The sequence below is a fragment of the Abramis brama genome (genome assembly GCF_963993115.1).
Source record: "Abramis brama genome assembly, chromosome: 3".
In the NCBI taxonomy this organism is placed as follows: Eukaryota; Metazoa; Chordata; class Actinopteri; order Cypriniformes; family Leuciscidae; genus Abramis; species Abramis brama.
In genome coordinates this window covers 8,864,784-8,885,486 of record NC_139965.1, presented here as the reverse complement: position 1 = coordinate 8,885,486, position 20,703 = coordinate 8,864,784, and the positions used below count along the sequence as shown (strand labels likewise).

At 42.2% G+C, this 20,703-nt stretch overlaps 1 protein-coding gene across 1 annotated transcript; it reads left to right on the top strand.

The window, feature by feature from the left end:
- The first annotated feature begins 15,703 nt into the window (after positions 1-15,703).
- On the top strand, positions 15,704-19,514 carry LOC311080063 (C-type mannose receptor 2-like). Its single transcript, XM_084109827.1, has 5 exons — positions 15,704-15,747; positions 15,909-15,947; positions 16,040-16,402; positions 18,255-18,599; positions 18,764-19,514. The coding sequence occupies exons 2-5, from the start codon at positions 15,911-15,913 to the stop codon at positions 19,129-19,131; spliced, it is 1,113 nt and encodes a 370-aa protein (XP_083965953.1). The 5' UTR covers positions 15,704-15,747; positions 15,909-15,910; the 3' UTR covers positions 19,132-19,514.
- Positions 19,515-20,703: the final 1,189 nt, after the last annotated feature.

Here is a 20,703-nt window from a genome sequence, read left to right as displayed (position 1 = left end):
TGCTCTGGTCTTGGGTTTCTCAGGCGGATCAACATCCTGGTCAGTGAAAGGCAATCGGAAGAAGGTGGTCCCTGTGTATAGTCTTTGTCCCTAACCTTCCATCCTCCCGCTTGATCTTGAACACAGGTAGGTTTGGCATCTTTCCAATGACAACATACGGGTCAGGACTCCACTTGCTTTCCAGTTTGTGCTTGCCTTTCAAACCTAGATTCCGGAGCAGTACTCTGTCGCCGATCTCTATGGACTGAAAGGTAACTCGGCGATCATACAACCTCTTGTTTCTCTGGTGCCGTTTGTCTGCAGCATCAGAGGCTAACTTGTAGGCTTGCTTCAAGTCTTCCTTCAGCTTTGTGACATATCGGGTGTGAGACGCCTCTTCTATGCCATCTGGGGACGTTCCAAAGCACAGGTCAACAGGAAGTCTCGCCTCTCTGCCAAACATTAGATGGTAAGGTGAGTACCCTGTGGCATCACACTTAGTACTGTTGTACGCGTGGACCAGGTAAGGCACATGTTGACTCCACGTACGCTTCTTCTCCCGGCCTAAAGTACCAAGCATAGAGAGCAGAGTCCGGTTGAACCTTTCTGGCTGCGGGTCTCCTTGCGGATGATACGGCGTTGTCCGCGACTTGCGTATCCCCATCAAGGTCAACAGTTCTCGGATCAGACGGCTCTCGAAATCTCTTCCTTGATCCGAATGGATCCTTGAAGGCAGTCCATAATGTATGAAATATTTCTCTATCAGAACCTTTGCCACAACATGAGCCTTCTGGCTTTTAGTTGGGAAAGCCTGGGCGTATCTCGTGAAATGATCCGTGATCACTAACACGTTACTTATGCCTTTGGAGTCAGGCTCCATGGAAAGAAAGTCCATGCACACTAAATCCATAGGCCCCTGACTTACAATCTGGTGCAATGGAGCAGCTCTCTGTATGGGGGTCTTGTGAGTGACACACTCCCCACAGTTCTTAATGTATTCCTCCACTTGCTTCGACATCATAGGCCAAAATAATCTACTTCGGAGCAGGTCAACAGTTCTTTCTTGTCCAAGGTGCCCCACGTCATCATGCATGGCCTGCATAACCATCTCCCGGAACTCTATTGGCAGGATGAGTTGATTGACCACATCTCCGGATGGTTTCTTAGTGTACCGGTACAGCAATCCATCCTTCATTGACAGCTTCCCAGCTTCTCTTTTCAATATGGACAACTCAGGACTCATGTCCCCCTCCTCTGGCCAATGCCCACTCTTGATGGCTTGGATGGCCGGTCCAATGGCTTCATCCTCTTCTTGAGCCTTTCTGAGACTCATTTTGGACATGAGCTCCAGGGACTTTAACTCCATGTGTGCTGGAAACGCATACAGGTCAGGAACACAGTGTGGAGATGCTCCAAGCTGAGCAACACAGACTGGTGTACTACGTGCAGACTCTGGGATGCAGAGTCTCTGACAAATGGTTTTCACTCCAGACTGAGGTATAGTCACCCAGCCATTGTCATCCTCCTCTGACATGTTCCGGGACAACAGGTCGGCATCAATGTTCTGTCGGCCTGGGCGATACTGCACATCAAACTCGTACGTCGATAGGGCAGCTAGCCAGCGATGCCCCACCGCATTGAGCTTGGCTGTGGACAGCACGTACGTCAGCGGATTGTTGTCAGTACGTACGGTGAATCTTGCCCCATACAAATAGTCGTGGAATTTATCGACTACTGCCCACTTGAGAGACAAGAATTCCAGCTGATGTATGGGGTAGTTTCTCTCTGCAGAGCTGACTTTTCTGCTGGCAAAGGCAACTGGTCTCAAGCCTTCAGGGTGTTCTTGGTAAAGAACAGCACCCAGACCCTTCAAGCTTGCATCCACATGCAGGATGTATGGACGTTGTGGATTGGCAAATGCCAGGACAGGCGCATGCGTCAGACAGTGAATTATGTGATGAAACGCATCTGTACAGGATTGGTCCCATCTTTCCCCGAATGGTTCTGATTCTTTCAAGTAGACTTTGTTCACATCTTGGTCATACTTCTTTCTCTTCTGAGTTGGAGCATATCCCTTTGTGAGTTCAGTCAGTGGTCTTACAATTTCAGAATAGTTCTGGATGAATCGACGGTAATAACCGCAAAATCCTAGAAAAGATTGCAACGTCTTCAAGTTTGTTGGCCTGGGCCAGGCAGTGACAGCCTCAATCTTGTTTGGATCTGGGGCAACTCCATCTGCAGACACAATGTGCCCCAGGTACTTGACCCTTGGCAGACAGATCTGGCACTTGTCCACTGAGAGCTTCAGCCCAACTTCACCGAGACGATCTAGGACCTTGAGCAGTCTCTCCTCGTGTTCCTCAAGAGTTTTTCCAAACACGATCACGTCGTCCAGGTACACCAGCACTTGTAAGAGGTTCATGTCACCAACAGCCTTTTCCATCAACCTTTGAAAGGTTGCTGGTGCCCCAGTGATCCCTTGAGGCATTCGTTCGAACTGAAAAAATCCTAACGGGCAAATGAATGTCGTCTTCTCTTTGTCCTCTTCGGACATGGCTATCTGATAGTAGCCTGAACGCAAATCCAGTACAGAGAACCACTGACTTCCTGTTAAAGCATTCAGCGCATCTTCAATGCATGGTGTGGTGTACTGGTCAGGTATGGTTCGGCTATTCAATAGTCTGTAATCTATGCACATCCTAATAGCCCCAGTCTTCTTTCTAACTACAACTATTGGGGATGCATAGGGGCTCCGCGACTCTGTTATGATCCCAGCCTGCAGTAGTTCTTGTAAATGCTTTCTCACATCTTCGATATCTGCTGGGGCTAGCCGGCGTGACCGTTGACGGAAAGGGCGGGAATCAGAAAGTCGGATTCGGTGCTCCACTCCTCTTGCTAATCCCACGTCCCACTCGTGCATTGAGAAGACATGAGACTTTTGAGCCAGTTTCTTACATAATCTGTTCTTCCACTGTTCAGAGATGGGGGAGTCTCCAAAATTGATCATGCTCTCATCAAAGTCAGAGGAAGCAGTCTCCTTAGGGGGAATCGTCGCAACTGAATCAATGTGGTACACACATCCAATCACTGTTCCCACAGGTATGGAAGTTTCTCTTGAGGACTCATTTTTGAGTAGTATTCTCAAACTGTTGACATCCAATGCCCCACTGGGCACAACCATGGGATGAAAAATCACATCAGCAGGTAAGGCAGCTGCAGGTGAGGAGTCAATCATCAGGATTTCTTGAGCAACAGGCTTCCTCAGGTCGACTTTGCACACAACCTGAGTGTCACCATTTGGGGGTAAGACCAAGGGACCTGGACCCATCCATCGGACACGGCCCGCCTCCTCCTCTTGGACCGGGACTGCAAAACCCTTTAGAGCAGGTTGATCTTCCTCCACTTGAACACGAAGGCCTAGTGTTCGGGTGACATCAATGCCATTATCTTTGCATTGATTTACCAAGCGTCTAACATGGCTCGCGTTGGTGCCCACAATGACAGACGTCTTATCTTCACTCCTGGGGTTAGGACATATGAGAGCTAGGACAGTTACAGTCTGACTGGTTCCTAACACCTCAGCTGGATACTCCACATCAACTACCACATAGCCACGGTAAGGGTAGCTAGCTCCAGACTCACTTAAACCCCACAGGGAAAGACCAGCTACTGGCTGAATGGGGATATCAGACAAGTACTTCTGGTACCAGGGTTCAAAAATGATTGTCACCTGAGAGCCGCTATCTAATAAAGCAGTGCAGGGTTGTCCATTAACCTTCAGCGGCACCAGGCTAGGCGGCCCAACTAACCCATCAGGAACATGCACACGCTCAGGCATGTCAGCTGTACTTTCCTTAACAGAACAGTTGACTGCATTAGTGGTGGCATCACTTGACGGCTGGTTGTTCTTGGACAGCTTCAGAGCTTGGATAAGTCTCTTGATAACTTTAGCCTGGTTTTCTGGGATTTGACACTTCCTGGCAAAATGCCCACTCTCACCACATCGATAGCAGAAGTGTTCCTCCGATACTTTGAATGATCGTTGTGGGGAGCTGGCTACTGGTTTGGAGGTATTCACAGCTGAAACGGCAGCTTGCGGTTCAGCTACTTTATTTGTGACTTTCTGTTGCAAGCGCTTAATTTGTTTTTTCAAAGCTGCTATCTCACTGTCCGAACTGCACTCACTGTACATTACATTTGGGGGAATTTTCTCACTGCTAACTGACGTGTCTTGTGCTGGCTTAGACACGACAGCAGCAACCAAGGCCTTTAGTTCTTTGATCTCAGACTTCAAGTTCTGAATTTCAGTCTGTTTCACATCAGCATTCTGCCTTACATTTCCACCTTGCAGGACAGGAGTTATCTTCTTTCGTGAGGCCTCATATTCCTCTTCTGTGCGTATCTCCTTCAACAGCTGGAGAAAGGTGGGGGGCTTTGCTCTTCTCTCTCTCAGACGAAGGTTAACTAACATCAGATCAGAGGCTATCGCACCACGCAATAACTGGTCAAGTCTTGCTTTATCTGCACATCCCAGGGGGAGACCATCTCTCTGCACCACCCTATTCAACGACTGTTCTAGACGTCTGAGGAAGTCAGACAGCTTCTCACCTGGTTGTTGTTGCAGTAAACGAAATGCAAAATACAAGTCTTCTCCTGACTCTGCTGTCCCAAAAGCATGCTCCAGTGCCTCTAAGCAATCTTCGGGGCTCACATCAGGATCACTGGCTCGTGCTGCTTTTACAATGTCAAGCGCCGGGCCTCTGAGACTTTCCATCAGTCTCCGCCTCTTCTCTTTGTAAGAGCAATCACACTCTTCCACCATGAGGCGTGCTTGACCCAACCAGTGGTCGAACTGCTCTTCTCCAGCGGGGGTGGGTAACAAACCCGAGAAAGTTCGTAGGCGGCGATAGCTTCCTTGCTCTCCTGAGGACTTGGACGTCTTGTCCAGTAAATCACTCACAGCTCGCAGAATGGCCTCTGTTGACTTGGCAGCAGCCTCATCTTCAGGGAACAATGTGCGAAGGTCTTCAACATGTTTACCTGGAGCTTGTTGCATTCCGGATGTATCAACTTGTGTACTGGCTCGTGTAGTTGCATCTGCTATGATAACAGGCCACGGCCCTCCACCATCAATAGGGAGCACTTCAAAGGGAACAATTTCGCCTTTTACTACTTCCTTACATTCACACAAGACCAAGTATCGGTTTAGTTGGCTGTTGAATGTTCGGCCTCTGACTCGCACACGTCCCAAACACTTCACTGTTTGCATTGTCTCTTCTATTGCACTTGTGTCTACATCTTCTCGAATGAGCACCATTACTGCATGAGCCTCGTCTAATGCCTCGCCACGGCACCATCCCTTTAAGTCTGATACTAGCTCTTTCATACGTTCCATATTAGCTTATCAGTTAGCACTATTTAAAGTTTCAGAATGCTAATCTTCAATGTAAAATGTACAAGAAACCCACACTAATGATCCCAGCGGTGCCTCCAATTTATGTAGCGCCTCTCTAGCTTGTTTCACTATAATGAGAGGTGGCTATCCTGAGTTCTTTAACTTTCTTTTCAGTAAAATATGTGAGTTTCACTAATAAATGTATCAGTATTCAACTTGTGTGTGTGTGTGATTATTAACTCATTGTATGAAATACTCTTTCCCTCTAAATCACTATTTAAGTAGTACTATTTACACTTTAAACGGAAATGAAATGTCTTTCAAGAACTTTTATCTTATAAATACTTTAACATTTAACTCAAAAATTACTCCTTTTCCTTAATCAACTTAAAGTATCAGTCAGTAACCACAACTGTTTTATAAAAAAGGACAGATTTAGTTAGAAAAAGTGTGTCAGAAAGTAAAAGGTATTAATAAACTCACTTTTCAGATCACAAAGGTATTTAAATTCACATTCAAACAATAGGGCCCAAAAAAATAAAATAGCCGGCAAAACACTATTTTAAATTTGAAATACCCTTCAAATGTTCAAATGATGCAGGCCTGAATGTAGCTCGGGTACGCTGTAGCCTTAAACGAAATGGCTGCTTCACCACACAGGCCAAACAAAAAAAATGGTACCTTATATACTCAATGTAGATGTAAGCTCACGGACAGGATCAAAGGCATCAGTAACAGGAAACAAGATGAAGAGAGTTAAAGAGAAGAGAAGATGGTTGACGAGGAAAGTCACATGGTTGACGATACGGGCAAAGTCCACCACTCGGCAACGCTATCCGGCTCCGTCAGGGTCTTTGATCATCGTCACTCTCACAGTTCCACACAGGCTTAACTACTCGAGATCGCTGGCCGCTAGCTTGTTAGCAAAGTCCATGCAAAACACTAAGCACTAATTTTAGTCTTTGTGTGCGGAGTATGCCACTCACACTGACAGAATTATCACCATTAAAGTGAATATAAGAGTCCTGTTTGAACACTTTCACTAAAACGGGTGCATTAGCTATATTAACATTTACCACGTTTCTCTTATCATTAAACACACTCCCGTCTCTCGCGTCTCGCGATCCTCTCTCTTCCTTGTACTTTGACCTCAACTGTGATTGGCTCATTACAAAACTTTCAGAAATAAAATAAATTCACAAAACATTTATTTAATTCTTTCTTTCTATTCTTACCGGCATCACTAAAGCATCTTCACAAATATTATTAACCAAAAAATATTTAACCTTTTAAATGTAAAACATGAACATAACACAAAATGCATTTTTCTTATTGAGCAAAATCACAACTTCTTTGCTGGTCAATGATTCTTAACTTTTTTAACCTCAAATTCTATTTATTAAACTATGAAATTATTTATACCAGCTTATATAACTTTTACTAATGATAATGATTTCAACAGGGTTACATTTGCCTTTGCAGCTTCCCGTCTCCTCCGTTTACTTGTCCTCAAACATTAATGGGCTGACTGAGTCCGAAAGGCCCTTTTGGTCTTTTCAGCTGAAAAAAAATAAAATAAAATATCATTATGTATAATTAATATATAGGATTATTTAAAGGAAAAAGTACTGCCTTACAAATATTGGATGTTACATTATAAAGCATTAAAAGCATGGCAAGTGTTGTGGTTAATATGCATTTACAACAAATATCACTTTAAAACTACCAATTCTGGGGAATAGCATGGTAAGTTTTGTGATTACTGCCCTGTACTACACCAATCACAGTAAAACTAAGGTTACTGAGGTTTAAAGCATGGTAAGTTTTGTGGTTACTGTCCTTTTACCACACCTATCACAGTAAAATTAGGGTTACTGTGGTAAAAGCATGGTAAGTGTTGTGGTTACTGTGCATTTACTGTCACGTAAATTACAGAAAACAAAGGGAGAACTCAAATGCAAAGGGAAAAAAGATATTTATTACAAAAGAAACACTAAACACAAAACAAAACCCACGAGGGGGAAAACATAACTAAATACAAAACAACAACTTCAAAAATGAACATACCAAAAGGGGTCACGGGAGAACAGGAGACGTGTACAAGACAACGATCCGACACAGACTGCAAACACAAAGGAACTTATAAAAGGGACAAATCAGACAGGTAATGAGGGAACAACAGGTGGGACAAATGAAACCAATAATGAGATAACAAGGAGGGTGGGGTCAAAACAGAGACAGGAACACAAACACCACATGTGCTACACAAGACAGGACAGGCATGTGACATTACCCCCTCCTTAAGGAGCGGCTACCAGACGCTCCACTAGGGACGGGAGGGACAGACCAGGGCGGGACGGGAGGGACAGACCAGGGCGGGACGGGAGGGGAGGGACAGACCAGAGTAGGGCAGGGGAAATGGACAGTTCGGGAGGCCAGGGCGGGCCACAGAGTTCGGGCGGCCAGAGTGGAGACCTTCCCTCGGGCGGCCAGGGCGGAGACCTTCCCTCGGGCGGCCAGGGCGGAGACCTTCCCTCGGGCGGCCAGGGCGGAGACCTTCCCTCGGGCGGCCAGGGCGGAGACCTTCCCTCGGGCGGCCAGGGCGGAGACCTTCCCTCGGGCGGCCAGGGCGGAGACCTTCCCTCGGGCGGCCAGGGCGGAGACCTTCCCTCGGGCGGCCAGGGCGGAGACTCTCCCTCGGGCGGCCAGGGAACAGGCACCGGCTCAGGAACAGACATCACCGGCTCGGGCACTGGAACTGGCACCACCGGCTTGGGCACTGGAACTCCCACCACCGGCTCGGGCACTGGAACTGGCACCACCGGCTCGGGCACTGGAACTCCCACCACCGGCTCGGGCACTGGAACTCGCACCACCGGCTCGGGCACTGGAACTGGCACCACCGGCTCGGACACTGGAACTGTCACCACCGGCTCGGGCACTGGAACTGGCACCACCGGCTCGGGCACTGGAACTGGCACCACCGGCTCGGGCACTGGAACTGGCACCACCGGCTCGGGCACTGGAACTGGCACCACCGGCTCGGGCACTGGAACTGGCACCACCGGCTCGGGCACTGGAACTGGCACCACCGGCTCGGGCACTGGAACTGGCACCACCGGCTCGGGCACTGGAACTGGCACCACCGGCTCGGGCACTGGAACTGGCACCACCGGCTCGGGCACTGGAACTGGCACCACCGGCTCGGGAACTGGCACCACCGGTTCAGGAACAGACACCACCGGCCCAGGAACAGACACCACCGGCCCAAGTGTGTGCGTAGCCCACACACACCACATGGCTGTGGTCATAATGGCCAGTGTCGCGGTCACTGAGGGCTCAGGAACAGACGGCTCAGGAACTGGAACAGACACAGACACTGGCTCCGGCTCAGGAACAGACACTGGCTCCGGCTCAGGAACAGACACTGGCTCCGGCTCAGGAACAGACACTGGCTCCGGCTCAGGAACAGACACTGGCTCCGGCTCAGGAACAGACACTGGCTCCGGCTCAGGAACAGACACTGGCTCCGGCTCAGGAACAGACACTGGCTCCGGCTCAGGAACAGACACTGGCTCCGGCTCAGGAACAGACACTGGCTCCGGCTCAGGAACAGACACTGGCTCCGGCTCAGGAACAGACACTGGCTCCGGCTCAGGAACAGACACTGGCTCCGGCTCAGGAACAGACACTGGCTCCGGCTCAGGAACAGACACTGGCTCCGGCTCAGGAACAGACACTGGCTCCGGCTCAGGAACAGACACTGGCTCCGGCTCAGGAACAGACACTGGCTCCGGCTCAGGAACAGACACTGGCTCCGGCTCAGGAACAGACACTGGCTCCGGCTCAGGAACAGACACTGGCTCCGGCTCAGGAACAGACACTGGCTCCGGCTCAGGAACAGACACTGGCTCCGGCTCAGGAACAGACACTGGCTCCGGCTCAGGAACAGACACTGGCTCCGGCTCAGGAACAGACACTGGCTCCGGCTCAGGAACAGACACTGGCTCCGGCTCAGGAACAGACACTGAAGGTTTGAAGGGCGTCTCCAGGATCCGAGCTAAATGCTCTAAATAGCCGATCAGTGCCCCCCCGGCCATGAGAATGGGCATCTCCCGATCTGTCTCCGACTGGGCAGACGTGGCTTGAACCATCTCTGGCTGGGCAGATGTGACCTGAACAGTCTCTGACTGGGCAGACGGAACGTGAACAGTCTCGGGTTGGGCCACTAGACTCGGGACCACCAGACTCGGGACCACCAGACTCGGGACCACCAGACTCGGGACCACCGGAACAGGGACCACTGGAACAGGGACCACCGGAACAGGGACCACCGGACTCGGGATCGCTGGAACAGGGACCACCGGAACAGGGACCACCGACATAGCCACGGAGGGGTTCTTTCCTCTCCTCCTCCGTTTCGGAACCACCGGAACTGGGACCACCGGAACTGGGTCGAGGAGGGGCCAGAGTGGAGAGTGGTCTTGAAATTCCTCTCGCCCACCTCCTCTACTGCGGCCTCCACGGGTCCCGCGAAATATGACCAACCGGGTCCCCTCAAAACTTTGCCTCCTCTCCCGCTCGGTGGCTGGGGAAGAGACCCTTTGCTGAGTCCTTGACATGGTCGGATCGTTCTGTCACGTAAATTACAGAAAACAAAGGGAGAACTCAAATGCAAAGGGAAAAAAGATATTTATTACAAAAGAAACACTAAACACAAAACAAAACCCACGAGGGGGAAAACATAACTAAATACAAAACAACAACTTCAAAAATGAACATACCAAAAGGGGTCACGGGAGAACAGGAGACGTGTACAAGACAACGATCCGACACAGACTGCAAACACAAAGGAACTTATAAAAGGGACAAATCAGACAGGTAATGAGGGAACAACAGGTGGGACAAATGAAACCAATAATGAGATAACAAGGAGGGTGGGGTCAAAACAGAGACAGGAACACAAACACCACATGTGCTACACAAGACAGGACAGGCATGTGACATTTACAATACGTATCACATTAAAACTACCAATAGTGTGGTAAACGCATGGTCAGTTTTGTGATTACTGTCTTTTTACTACACTTATCACAGTAAAACTAATGTTAATGTGGTAAAAGCATGGTAAGTGTTGTTTTTACTGTGCTTCTACTATGGAACTGATTGAAGGTCTATAGGCCTAAAGCACGTCACGTGACAGACGGTGTTTAATCACCCTGTTTAGAATTAGAAAGCAATGAAACGCAAAGCCTCCGTGGCGATGACAGATATAATGCAGTGACTGAATGTGAGCTAATCTTATTAATATCGACAAACAGAAAAGACATTATATCACACATTATTAGGACAGCGTATTTATTACTACCATAGACAGTATAAGAAGTGGACAGAGCCATCTCATTGGATCTCAATTGAGACAAGTGAAGCCCATTTTTAGCGATTTCTTAGCACTTCCTTTCCTGGTGCGCAGACTCAAACCGAGCAAAGCGTTACACGGACCACGTGAGCAACCCGTCTGTCTTCTAGTAGCTGTGCCAAGAGAAATCTAAATCATTCCCTTCCGAATCTTGCAGAGACGGAGAGTGTGAGTGGGAGCTGTTCATGAGCTTGGAGCAGGAGCAACTTTTGCTAGGTATTCTGATTAATTATATTGTCATTTTGCCTCCACGTCCCACCGATTGCCCGCGAGCTTCTCCTCCCGTCCATACGGTAATCTCTCTACTGTGCGACAGAGAGTCGCGTGGTTATGACGCAATCGTTAGCCTACTTTTACAAAAACTGCTTCTACGGGGCCATAACATAAGCTACAAGGTAATGGAGCATTTTATACATTGTCGTGTTTCTTTAGAAATAAATAATGGACAAATGGAGTCTTCAGACGCCTCAGATGTAAAGTTATTCGCTGTCAAAGTGACGCCAAAATGAATGGGAGTCAATGGGATGCTAACTGCAGGTGAAGTTCTGCTACAAGATGGTGGCACGCGGCCAGCTTCAACTTCCGGTCGACTTCCTTCCCGCCTGATTACTACTTACCAAAATCTGGCACACGTGAACAGATGCCAAATATCGCGATGTGTTCGGAACAAGACTTCCTACTGATAAAATATAATTTTAAAAATATAAATAAACAGCAAAGCAATCCAGCTTCCCTGGCAATAAGATCGAAATAATAACATTAAAAAAATACATAAACCATGGTCCATGATAAGATAAAATATCGTGAATTAATGTTGATTAAACAGGTTCTCTGCTGCAGCCCGATAGGCAGAAAGAATCGTGCTGTGATCACGAAAGACGCTTCCCATTGAAAACACATTAGTTTAAAAAACGTGCTGATATTACGAAAATAACGAAATAAACGTGCCCGTGTCACAAATCAATAGATTGCCAAATTTGAGGGACCTAAAGAAGAAAAGGGGAAAAAAACAAAATGGAACATTTCACACCAGTATTCTCTTAATCTGTGTTGCCAGAATGGGCTAGATTGAATGTGATATTCGTTTTATACAGTCAAAAAACAAGTTAATATTGTTAATTACATTTTATAACAAAATTTGACAAACAGTTAATAAATGCAAGTTTTGCTCTATTTGGCTATATATATATATATATATATATATATATATATATATATATATATATATATATATATAATTGGGAATTATATATATAACATATATATGTTATATATGTTAATATATATATGTATATGAATCAGTCAATAATTTATGACAGCATTACTTATTATTATATATTAATTGTTTTATTTCTTATTGAAAAATTGTGATGAGCCACAATTTTGTAGTTATGAAATAAATTGTATTGTTAATTATGGATATATTTGGTTGTTTATTATATATTTTTGAGTGGATTTTAAACAATTAGGCTGTAAAACAAACCAATCTGGCTTAATCGTTCTTCACTCTGAACATTTATAATGTTGGATAATAGTTGTGAGCTAATGTAACGTTAGCCTATACTTAAACTTGAATTCAATAAGCTAACTTTGCTAGCCTGCACATTTGGTGCAGAAAGCTATATTTTTATAATTTCTTCTATCATTTATCGTCATAAGAAATGGCCACCTTACAAATCTAAAGTTTCTAAACACAACTTATTGTCCTGACTCAACAGTTTTTAATCAAACCTCCGATAAAAATACGTTATCCAGCTTCTTAAAGCAGTGTCCTACCTATGACAAGAAAACGCTAAAACTGCTTACTTGCAAGCGTCTTAGAGCGTTGTTAAACTCACCTTTTAATGTCGTTTTGCCTGCAGTTGAGTGTTGTTAAATTCACCGCTGCGTTGTTAAACTCACCGATGAATGATCACGTGCGTTGTTAAACTCACCGCTGAACGCGCAAAACCTTTGCGGAGACTTTGATATCAGATTGCGAGGGGTTTTAAACATCAAAAACCAGTTGGAGGGCCAGATAAAAAATTATCTGGGTGCCGCCATTTGACTCGCCCTGGCATAGATAATATTTTGTAGCCCAATGAGAAAAAAGGGAGTAAATAATTAAAACAAAATGAACAGCATTAGCTGCTACGTGTGAAAAGAAACCTGCTTTGGATGTATTATGCTCAGGACAAACGTAATAGCACTGCAATAGATTGGCTATATTAGGTTAAGGGCCAACGTAATAGCACTGCTTATATGTTGGCATGTAACGTAATTGCGAGTTGCAAAATAGTTTCCTCAGAACGTATTTCATGTGATACAGGGTTGCAACTTGACAATAACACACTGTTTCTCCTGTTTCACGTCAGAGATGTAAATATTGTCCAGCCTGAACGTCTAAATCTGGACATAAACAAATGAGTGATGAGGATGTGTTTACATGCAAATCTGTTCATGTTTTATATATAAAAAAAATAATAAAAAAAAAAAAACAGTAAAAGCAGGAGTATGAAATTAAACAAAATAAGAATTTTCACAAAGAGACAGATTTTACATCTTTTTTATGTTTTAATGTCTGCATTCCAGCCAATAACAATCAAGTATTTAGACGGAGGAAATAAAGAGAAGTTTATTCTGAAACAGCAGAAGATGATGATATTATTTCAGTGAGATAATGAGAGTCCAACAACCTTTACTAACATTAGAAATGGACTTCAGGGGAATGAAAGCATGATGTGAGCACTTTAATGTCTTTATCTCGTCTCTGTTGTGAATGTCATGTCACTGTCTACAAGCTTATTTCTGCAACAGAATAAAAAAATGCAATTGTGACTTTTTATCTCACAAAACCTTTTTTCTCAGAATTGTGTGATATAAAGTTTCAATTGTGAGTTACAAAGTCACAATTCTTTCTTTTTCTCACAATTGTGACTATATCTAGGAATTCTGACTTTATAACTTGCAATTGTGAGTTTATATCTTAAAATTTTTACTATATAGCCTACCTAAAAAAAAGAGGAAAAAAAGTCAGAATTGAGAGATAAAAAGTCGCAATTATCTTTTGAATTGTTTTATTCTTTGGTTGAAACAAACTTCCATTGGTTTCAGCCTAGCAACTTCTGTGCTGACGAGTTAATCAGAGCCAATTAGTGGTGGGCGATACTGCAAATTTCAGTATCGATCCGATACCAAGTAAATACAGGGCCAGTATCGCTGATATCGATACCGATATCGATACCAATACTTTTTCATTTTAAAAGCATGCACTTGGACATACACTTTCCTGTGCTAGAGCAGTGTGTCATGATTTATGAGGTGAATGCATCATTAATATGCTGAATACGTTTTCATGACTACTAAATATTTTGTGATTTGTGCTCTCAACTCGCCTGTAATTAGTCAGTGACTTTTACAAAACTACCCTAATTATAGTACTAGCCTACTAGTACTAGCCTACTGTTCAAAAGTTTGGGGTCTGTAAGATTTTTAATTCTCTTCTGCATTTATTTGATCAAAAATACAGTAAAAACTGTAATATTACAATTTAACATAGGTTAGTAAACTGTAATTTATTCATGTGATCAAAGCTGAATTTTCGGCATCATTACTCCAGTCATGATGATAATTCATTTTAATATGCTGATTTGCTGCTCAGGAAACATTTCTTATTATCATCAATGTTGAAAACAGTTTCATATTTTTGTGGAAACCATGATGCAGAATTATTTGATGAATAAAGTTGAAAGAACAGCATTTATATGAAGCAGATTTTTTTTTAACAGTGTAAAACCCTTGACTCACTTTTGATCAATTTAATGCATCGATCCTTGTTGAATAAAAATATTAATTTCATTAAAAAAATCTTACTGACGTCAACATTTTGATCCGTTATGTTCAACTTTGGTTTGTTTATTGCGAAATAACTCCCGATTGTTTCTCTGTCATCTAAGCAAGGCTTCGTTTCCCAAACGCACTGGGCCTGTGAGCTCAGCGAAGCACCAGCATCGAACGCTCTCTGTGATTGATTGGTTTCGTCTTGTATCCAGATGACTAGGAGAAAAAGGTCTATCTACAATTATCCTCTAACATTCACTTATTTTTCCACTTACAAGCTTATTTTACGCACTCAATTGCGTGCTAAATTAATAAAAAATTACTGGTAAAAAAACACACATTTGGATCAATATTTTTATGTGAGGATCGACCCTTTTCGATAACACGTCAGTATCGAAAGTATCGATACTTCATGATCGATCCGCCCACCCCTAGAGCCCATTGCAGTCTCGGCATCTCGAAAACGCCACGCTGATGTTGATCCTCGTTTTAGTTCTCCTTTTGTCCCAAAGTCTGCTTGCCATGGTCTATAATGTTTGAACGAAACAACAACAGCGTGAGCTAAACGTAACGCAGTTGTCCACGTCTGTCGCCATGGTTACTATGGCAGATCGAGCGGAAACCAGGGATAACGCGGATATTACGTCATTGACAGGCGACAAATGAACATGGACGAGCCATTATTTAAAACTGGAATTTCTCTGAAAATAAAAATCTTTGGGAACTTTTGGGATATTGTAAGTACACAACTGCAGGAAATATATCACACTGTGCAAGTGATTCTTAGATATTTTATTACAAAAATCTTACATATTCTAGCTTTAATATTGTCCTTTTCTATCCATCAATCCCTGGGATGAATGAATGAATGAATGTTCATATGTATATAATTTTCTGATAAGGTCCATATTAACATAGACTGATACAGACCGACAGGCGCCAAGATGCAAATAAGGGGAAAGAGTTGCAGAAACACACAAATATAGAGGAAGTAAAATATGAAATAGGGGTTTTTAGAGAAATAAACAAATGACGTGATGAGCTGAATGAGGGATGAGAGCAGATATAATAATCACGTAGTTTAAATCTGCAGACAGAAACATCAGACTCAGGACAGAAACACACAACCTCTAAAGTAAGAACATGTTCATTCTTCAAACACAATTACACTTTCAGATGTTAATATTGTCTGAATGATTGTGAATCAAGTTATGCTGCTAAAATGTTTTTAGTATATGATCATGTTTTTTTGTTTTTTTTACTTGAGTTTTTAAGTTTTTCTGTGTTTTTCCTCAGAAATGGACCAAACTCTATATTTGATTCTTCTTCTCATTGGTGAGTGTGTTTGTTGTATTATTTATGGTTTATAGTTTCATCAGGTTTGACCCTGTTATGAAAAGCATTAAATCAAACGCTCTCTTTCACAGCTCTCTGCTCCGTATCTGAATGTGTTCAGCGTCAGTATCACTTTATAAACATGTTGAAGACCTGGACTGAAGCTCAGAGATTCTGCAGAGAGAAATACACAGATCTGGCCACCGTTGACAACATGAACGACATGAACGAGCTGAAGAAGAGTGTGAATGATGGAGGTGTTCAGTATATCTTGATTGGGCTGAAGAGGACGAGTGTTGATAAATGGCAGTGGTCTTCAGGTGAACCTGCGCTCTATCTGAACTGGAGACCTGGACAACCTGATGGCAGAGATGAGTGTGCTATCATGAGTAATGGAGAATGGAATGATTATCCATGTAGTAACAGCCGGACTTTCATCTGCAGTTCATCTAACAGTAAGTGCAGCTCCATACAATCACAATAATGATTAATTTATAAAAAGATGCACAATATACTGTACAAAATTAATGTAATACTAAATGCTGCTACTTTTTAATGTGCTCATAAATATAGAGGAGACTGTGGATATTTGTCACAATTTTCAACTTCTGGAAAGAAAATAAACCGATAATGAACATGTTGATCTTCTGTTGTTGATAACTCTGGGAATCTGCCATTAGAGAGCAGATTTATTTTTTACAGCAACAATGTATAGCCTACTGTAAATTATAAATTATAACGAAAAGTAAATATGATATAATAATTTTGTTTTGATGACTGAATTAAAACAAATTAAACATTTCATACATGAATTTGTGATCATTAGTTACAGAGCATGTGATAAACAATCTGAACGCCTTGAGCTGCTGATTCAGGATCTCAACACTAACCCGTAAAAACCTCATTAGATGAACTTTAAGGGAACTCACACAGACACATTGTCCATTGCAATTAAAAAATAAATAAATAAAGATAAACAGTAACATTATTATTAATATTGGAACAATAATCATTTGAATAGCCTAAAATATAAGTCTACAATCCAATGTTTTATTTATTTTTTTACTGACACATTTCTAAGGACTAGCTAACAAACATTAATATGCAGTTTAACATCTTCATCTGTCTGATGTGTCTCTCCTTCAGCTCTGTGTGTCTGAATCCAGTATTTCACAGAAATGTGTAAGGACACATAATGGAGAAATATAAAGTTGCAATAAAATTGTCATGAAAATTCACTAAATGGTACTTAATGTTATTGTCAAGTGATTCCTCAATATTTTATTTTGAAAGTTTGATGCAGTCAGTCATTCAGGTGAAAAACTTTTAAACACAAATACAAACACCACTTTAAGAGCACAAATAGATGCAGTCAAATACAAAACAGGATTTTGCACACACCACTACAAATGGCTGTTTCCTCAAAAAGTGCCCTATTTAAGGGTGTATTCGTACACAGCCTGTGTCTGCCCTGCTAATGAGCAGATCAACTTCACCTGCTGCAGTCTGGCTGGGCCAGCAGTTTATTGCAACAGTTATCAGCAAAATCAGTCTATGAATGACACATGTTTCTGATAGGGATGGAGAAATGAAGCCTCATGAAGCACTGAGAATTTCCCTGATTGTTCCGGGAAAAGATTGGAAGCATCAAGAGTGTCGAAAACAGCGCCATCTTGTGGCAGGTCAAATTTATAGCAGCCATAAACCCTGTCCACAGCGCCGTTGCTTTATCTATTGAGCAGAAATAAAACCCTGACTACACTAAATGTTCAGTTTTCTGATAATATAAATCACATATTAAAGTGCTGCAATAAATTAAATCTAACAATTATATTAATACTATTTATAAAAATACCAACAAAGTTGCTTGATGCAAGTAAATGTTGTTCTAATTACTTTATGGTTTCTATGATGTTAGAATATGTGATCATGTAACACAGGCTATAGGTCTATTTATAAAAAATAAAATAAAAATAGTAAATGGACTTAAACTTTCAGAAACCTGTAGAGTATTGTTCTGGGTTCAAACATTCCGACACGCAAAGTGAAGCATTCACGAGACTGGACAGAAAGTGAGGCTTCGTTTGTCGTTGATCACGTGTTTCTCTGAAAGCAATACGCGCTCCGGCACGGAGATTCATGAGATATTGCACTGAATACTCGATATGCGCTTTGAAGCTTCAGTGTCATGTGTAACATCACTAGTTTCTGATGACCACTGGTCCTCTTTACTTCCAAACCGTAAATCAGAATAAGAATAATTAATAAACTGATTCATGAATATGTTTCCATTTGTTTTTCTTAAAGTGAACCCAGGACTCGTCTTTGTCAATCAGATGAAGAACTGGAGAGACGCTCAGAGTTACTGCAGACAGAATCACATTGATCTGGTCAGTGTGAGGAACCAGAATGAGAATCAACAGATTCAGAAGTTCATCAGTGATAATCACATATCTAATGATGTCTGGATCGGTCTGTTCAGAGACTCATGGCAGTGGTCAGATCAGAGTGACTCCTCATTCAGATACTGGTATTCTGGTGAACCTAATAATGGTGGAGGTGTTGAAAACTGTGTAGTGATCGAACCGAACGCTCAGGGTCAATGGTATGACGTCTCCTGCAACAACCAATATCCTTTTGTGTGTCATGAAGGTGAGCAGATCCTCACACACACACACAATCCATCCATCACCTCCAGATATCTTAAAGTTCACGCTACATGTCTGACATGACAGATTCCTCCACAGTGTTTGTTCTGCATGTTGTTTTTGATCAGTCTCTCTCTAGTTTTTGCTTGTGGTTTGTTTTGTGTCCAGATAAACTGATTCTGATCAAAGAGAATCTGACGTGGCCTGAAGCTCTGAGATACTGCAGACAGAATTATACGGATCTGGTCTCGGTTATTTCAGTCGAGATGCAGGAGGAGGTGATGAATGTGGTTAAACGTGCGTCTACTGAGGCGGTGTGGTTGGGTTTACACAACTACTGCCAAATGAACATGTGGCTCTGGTTGAGCGGAGAGGTCGTGTGCTATCAGAACTGGGCTCCAGGGAACGGAACGACACCGGAAAACTGCAGCCTTACGAAGAGAAAAGGAGCAGTTCAGTCTGGAGGAGATCAGCGCTGGATCAGCCTTCCTGAGACTCACAAACTCAACTTCATCTGCAGCAGATCTGAGGAGTGAGAAGACGGCAATGTTTGTGTTCATTATTCATTATTTTTCTTATTTACTTTCATTTGTTTGATTTGATCTTTAGTAATTTCTGAGTGAATCTACTAATTGTGTTTTAAAAGTCTGTTTTATTTCTCTGTTAATTGTCATGACATAATGTGATCTTATCAAAGTTTTCTAACACCAATGATTACTATTCTTTAGATGTCTAAAATATTAACACAATATATGTGTGTTTTAAGAATCTCTTTGCATATCTGGTGTGTTTGTGTCTTTATGCTTTTAACTAATCTTATCTGTAGAAATGTGCACTGCATTGTTTATAATTTACTGATATGAAAATAAACCGATGTTGCTTGAAAAACAATATACAAGCACAAACAATATATAGTCGCAATCGTGTGTTTGTTGGATTCATTTTTCCATATAAGGGACTTCCTGGAACTTCATAATTGTATGAGTCCGTTTTGTATTTTCTGGGAGAGTTTACCCTCCGGCTTTTGAATGAAACATATATTTCATTTAATTTCATTTTCATTCAGAATTTTTAAAAAGTATATATATATATATATATATATATAGCCTATATATATATATATATATATATATATATATATATATATATATATATATATATATATATTTTTTTTTTTTTTTTTTTTTTTTTTTTTTTTTTTTTGGAAAATTGTGAATCTTTTCATTAGAGAAGACCCTTATTCGCCAGATGGGTGTTTGAAGCCCTAAATATGGATTTTTTACTGTCAAAAATGGCCCAGGTTGTGCGCCATTCACTTGTAAACACAATCTTTGAATGTTTTTCATCCACAACTAACTTCTCTTCTGCTGAGGCAAGAAGATTATATACATATTGGATGGCTTTGGTGTGAGTAAATAATCAGGGATTTTTCATTTTTTGGATGAAGTAAAGGGTAATGTCTGGTCCTTTCCCTGAAGAATGGATAGTTAGCTACAAGAATACTACAAGAATAATTAGTTAAATAGCGCGGTGCCTCCAATTAAGAAACATACATTATCATGTGTTTGAGAATAATAATAATAATAAAAAAACAGGTTGACCATAAGAAAGTTATAATAAACCCTGAGGTTTAATAACCCCCCCACCCCCAACCATAAATAAAATAAACAAATAAATAAAATAAAAATTAAACAAATGGCAGAAATGTGAAACTACAGAATAATTCACTTACACAGTGATGGAATCTTGAATGTTTCAGGGAAACCTACAGTACAATACAATGTTACCACATTTAAATAGTGTAACACTTTAAGAGACCCAAAACTCAATACTTCAGTGACTTAAAATAGTCAGACCCCCCAAAAATCTGTTACCACAAATACAAGTGAATTATCTTATTTATATCAATTAATACTTATTTGAACATATATGACTCATAGATTTACTCAGTTGTAATACAATGACTCTTAAATTGACTCGTTCGAATCAAAACAACTCAAATTGTCCTTATATGTAATCAAATGGCTCTTAAACTGATTCGTTTCCTTAAACCGGGTTCACTCAGTCAGTTCACTCATCACTTCAATCAGTTCACTCATTACAAATCT

Coding starts and splice junctions, on each gene's coding strand:
- LOC311080063 (XM_084109827.1), top strand. CDS start 15,911: ATGGACCAAACTCTATATTTGATTCTTCTTCTCATTG. Junction 15,948..16,039: donor TTTGATTCTTCTTCTCATTG/GTGAGTGTGTTT, acceptor TCTCTTTCACAG/CTCTCTGCTCCGTATCTGAA. Junction 16,403..18,254: donor CATCTGCAGTTCATCTAACA/GTAAGTGCAGCT, acceptor TTTTTCTTAAAG/TGAACCCAGGACTCGTCTTT.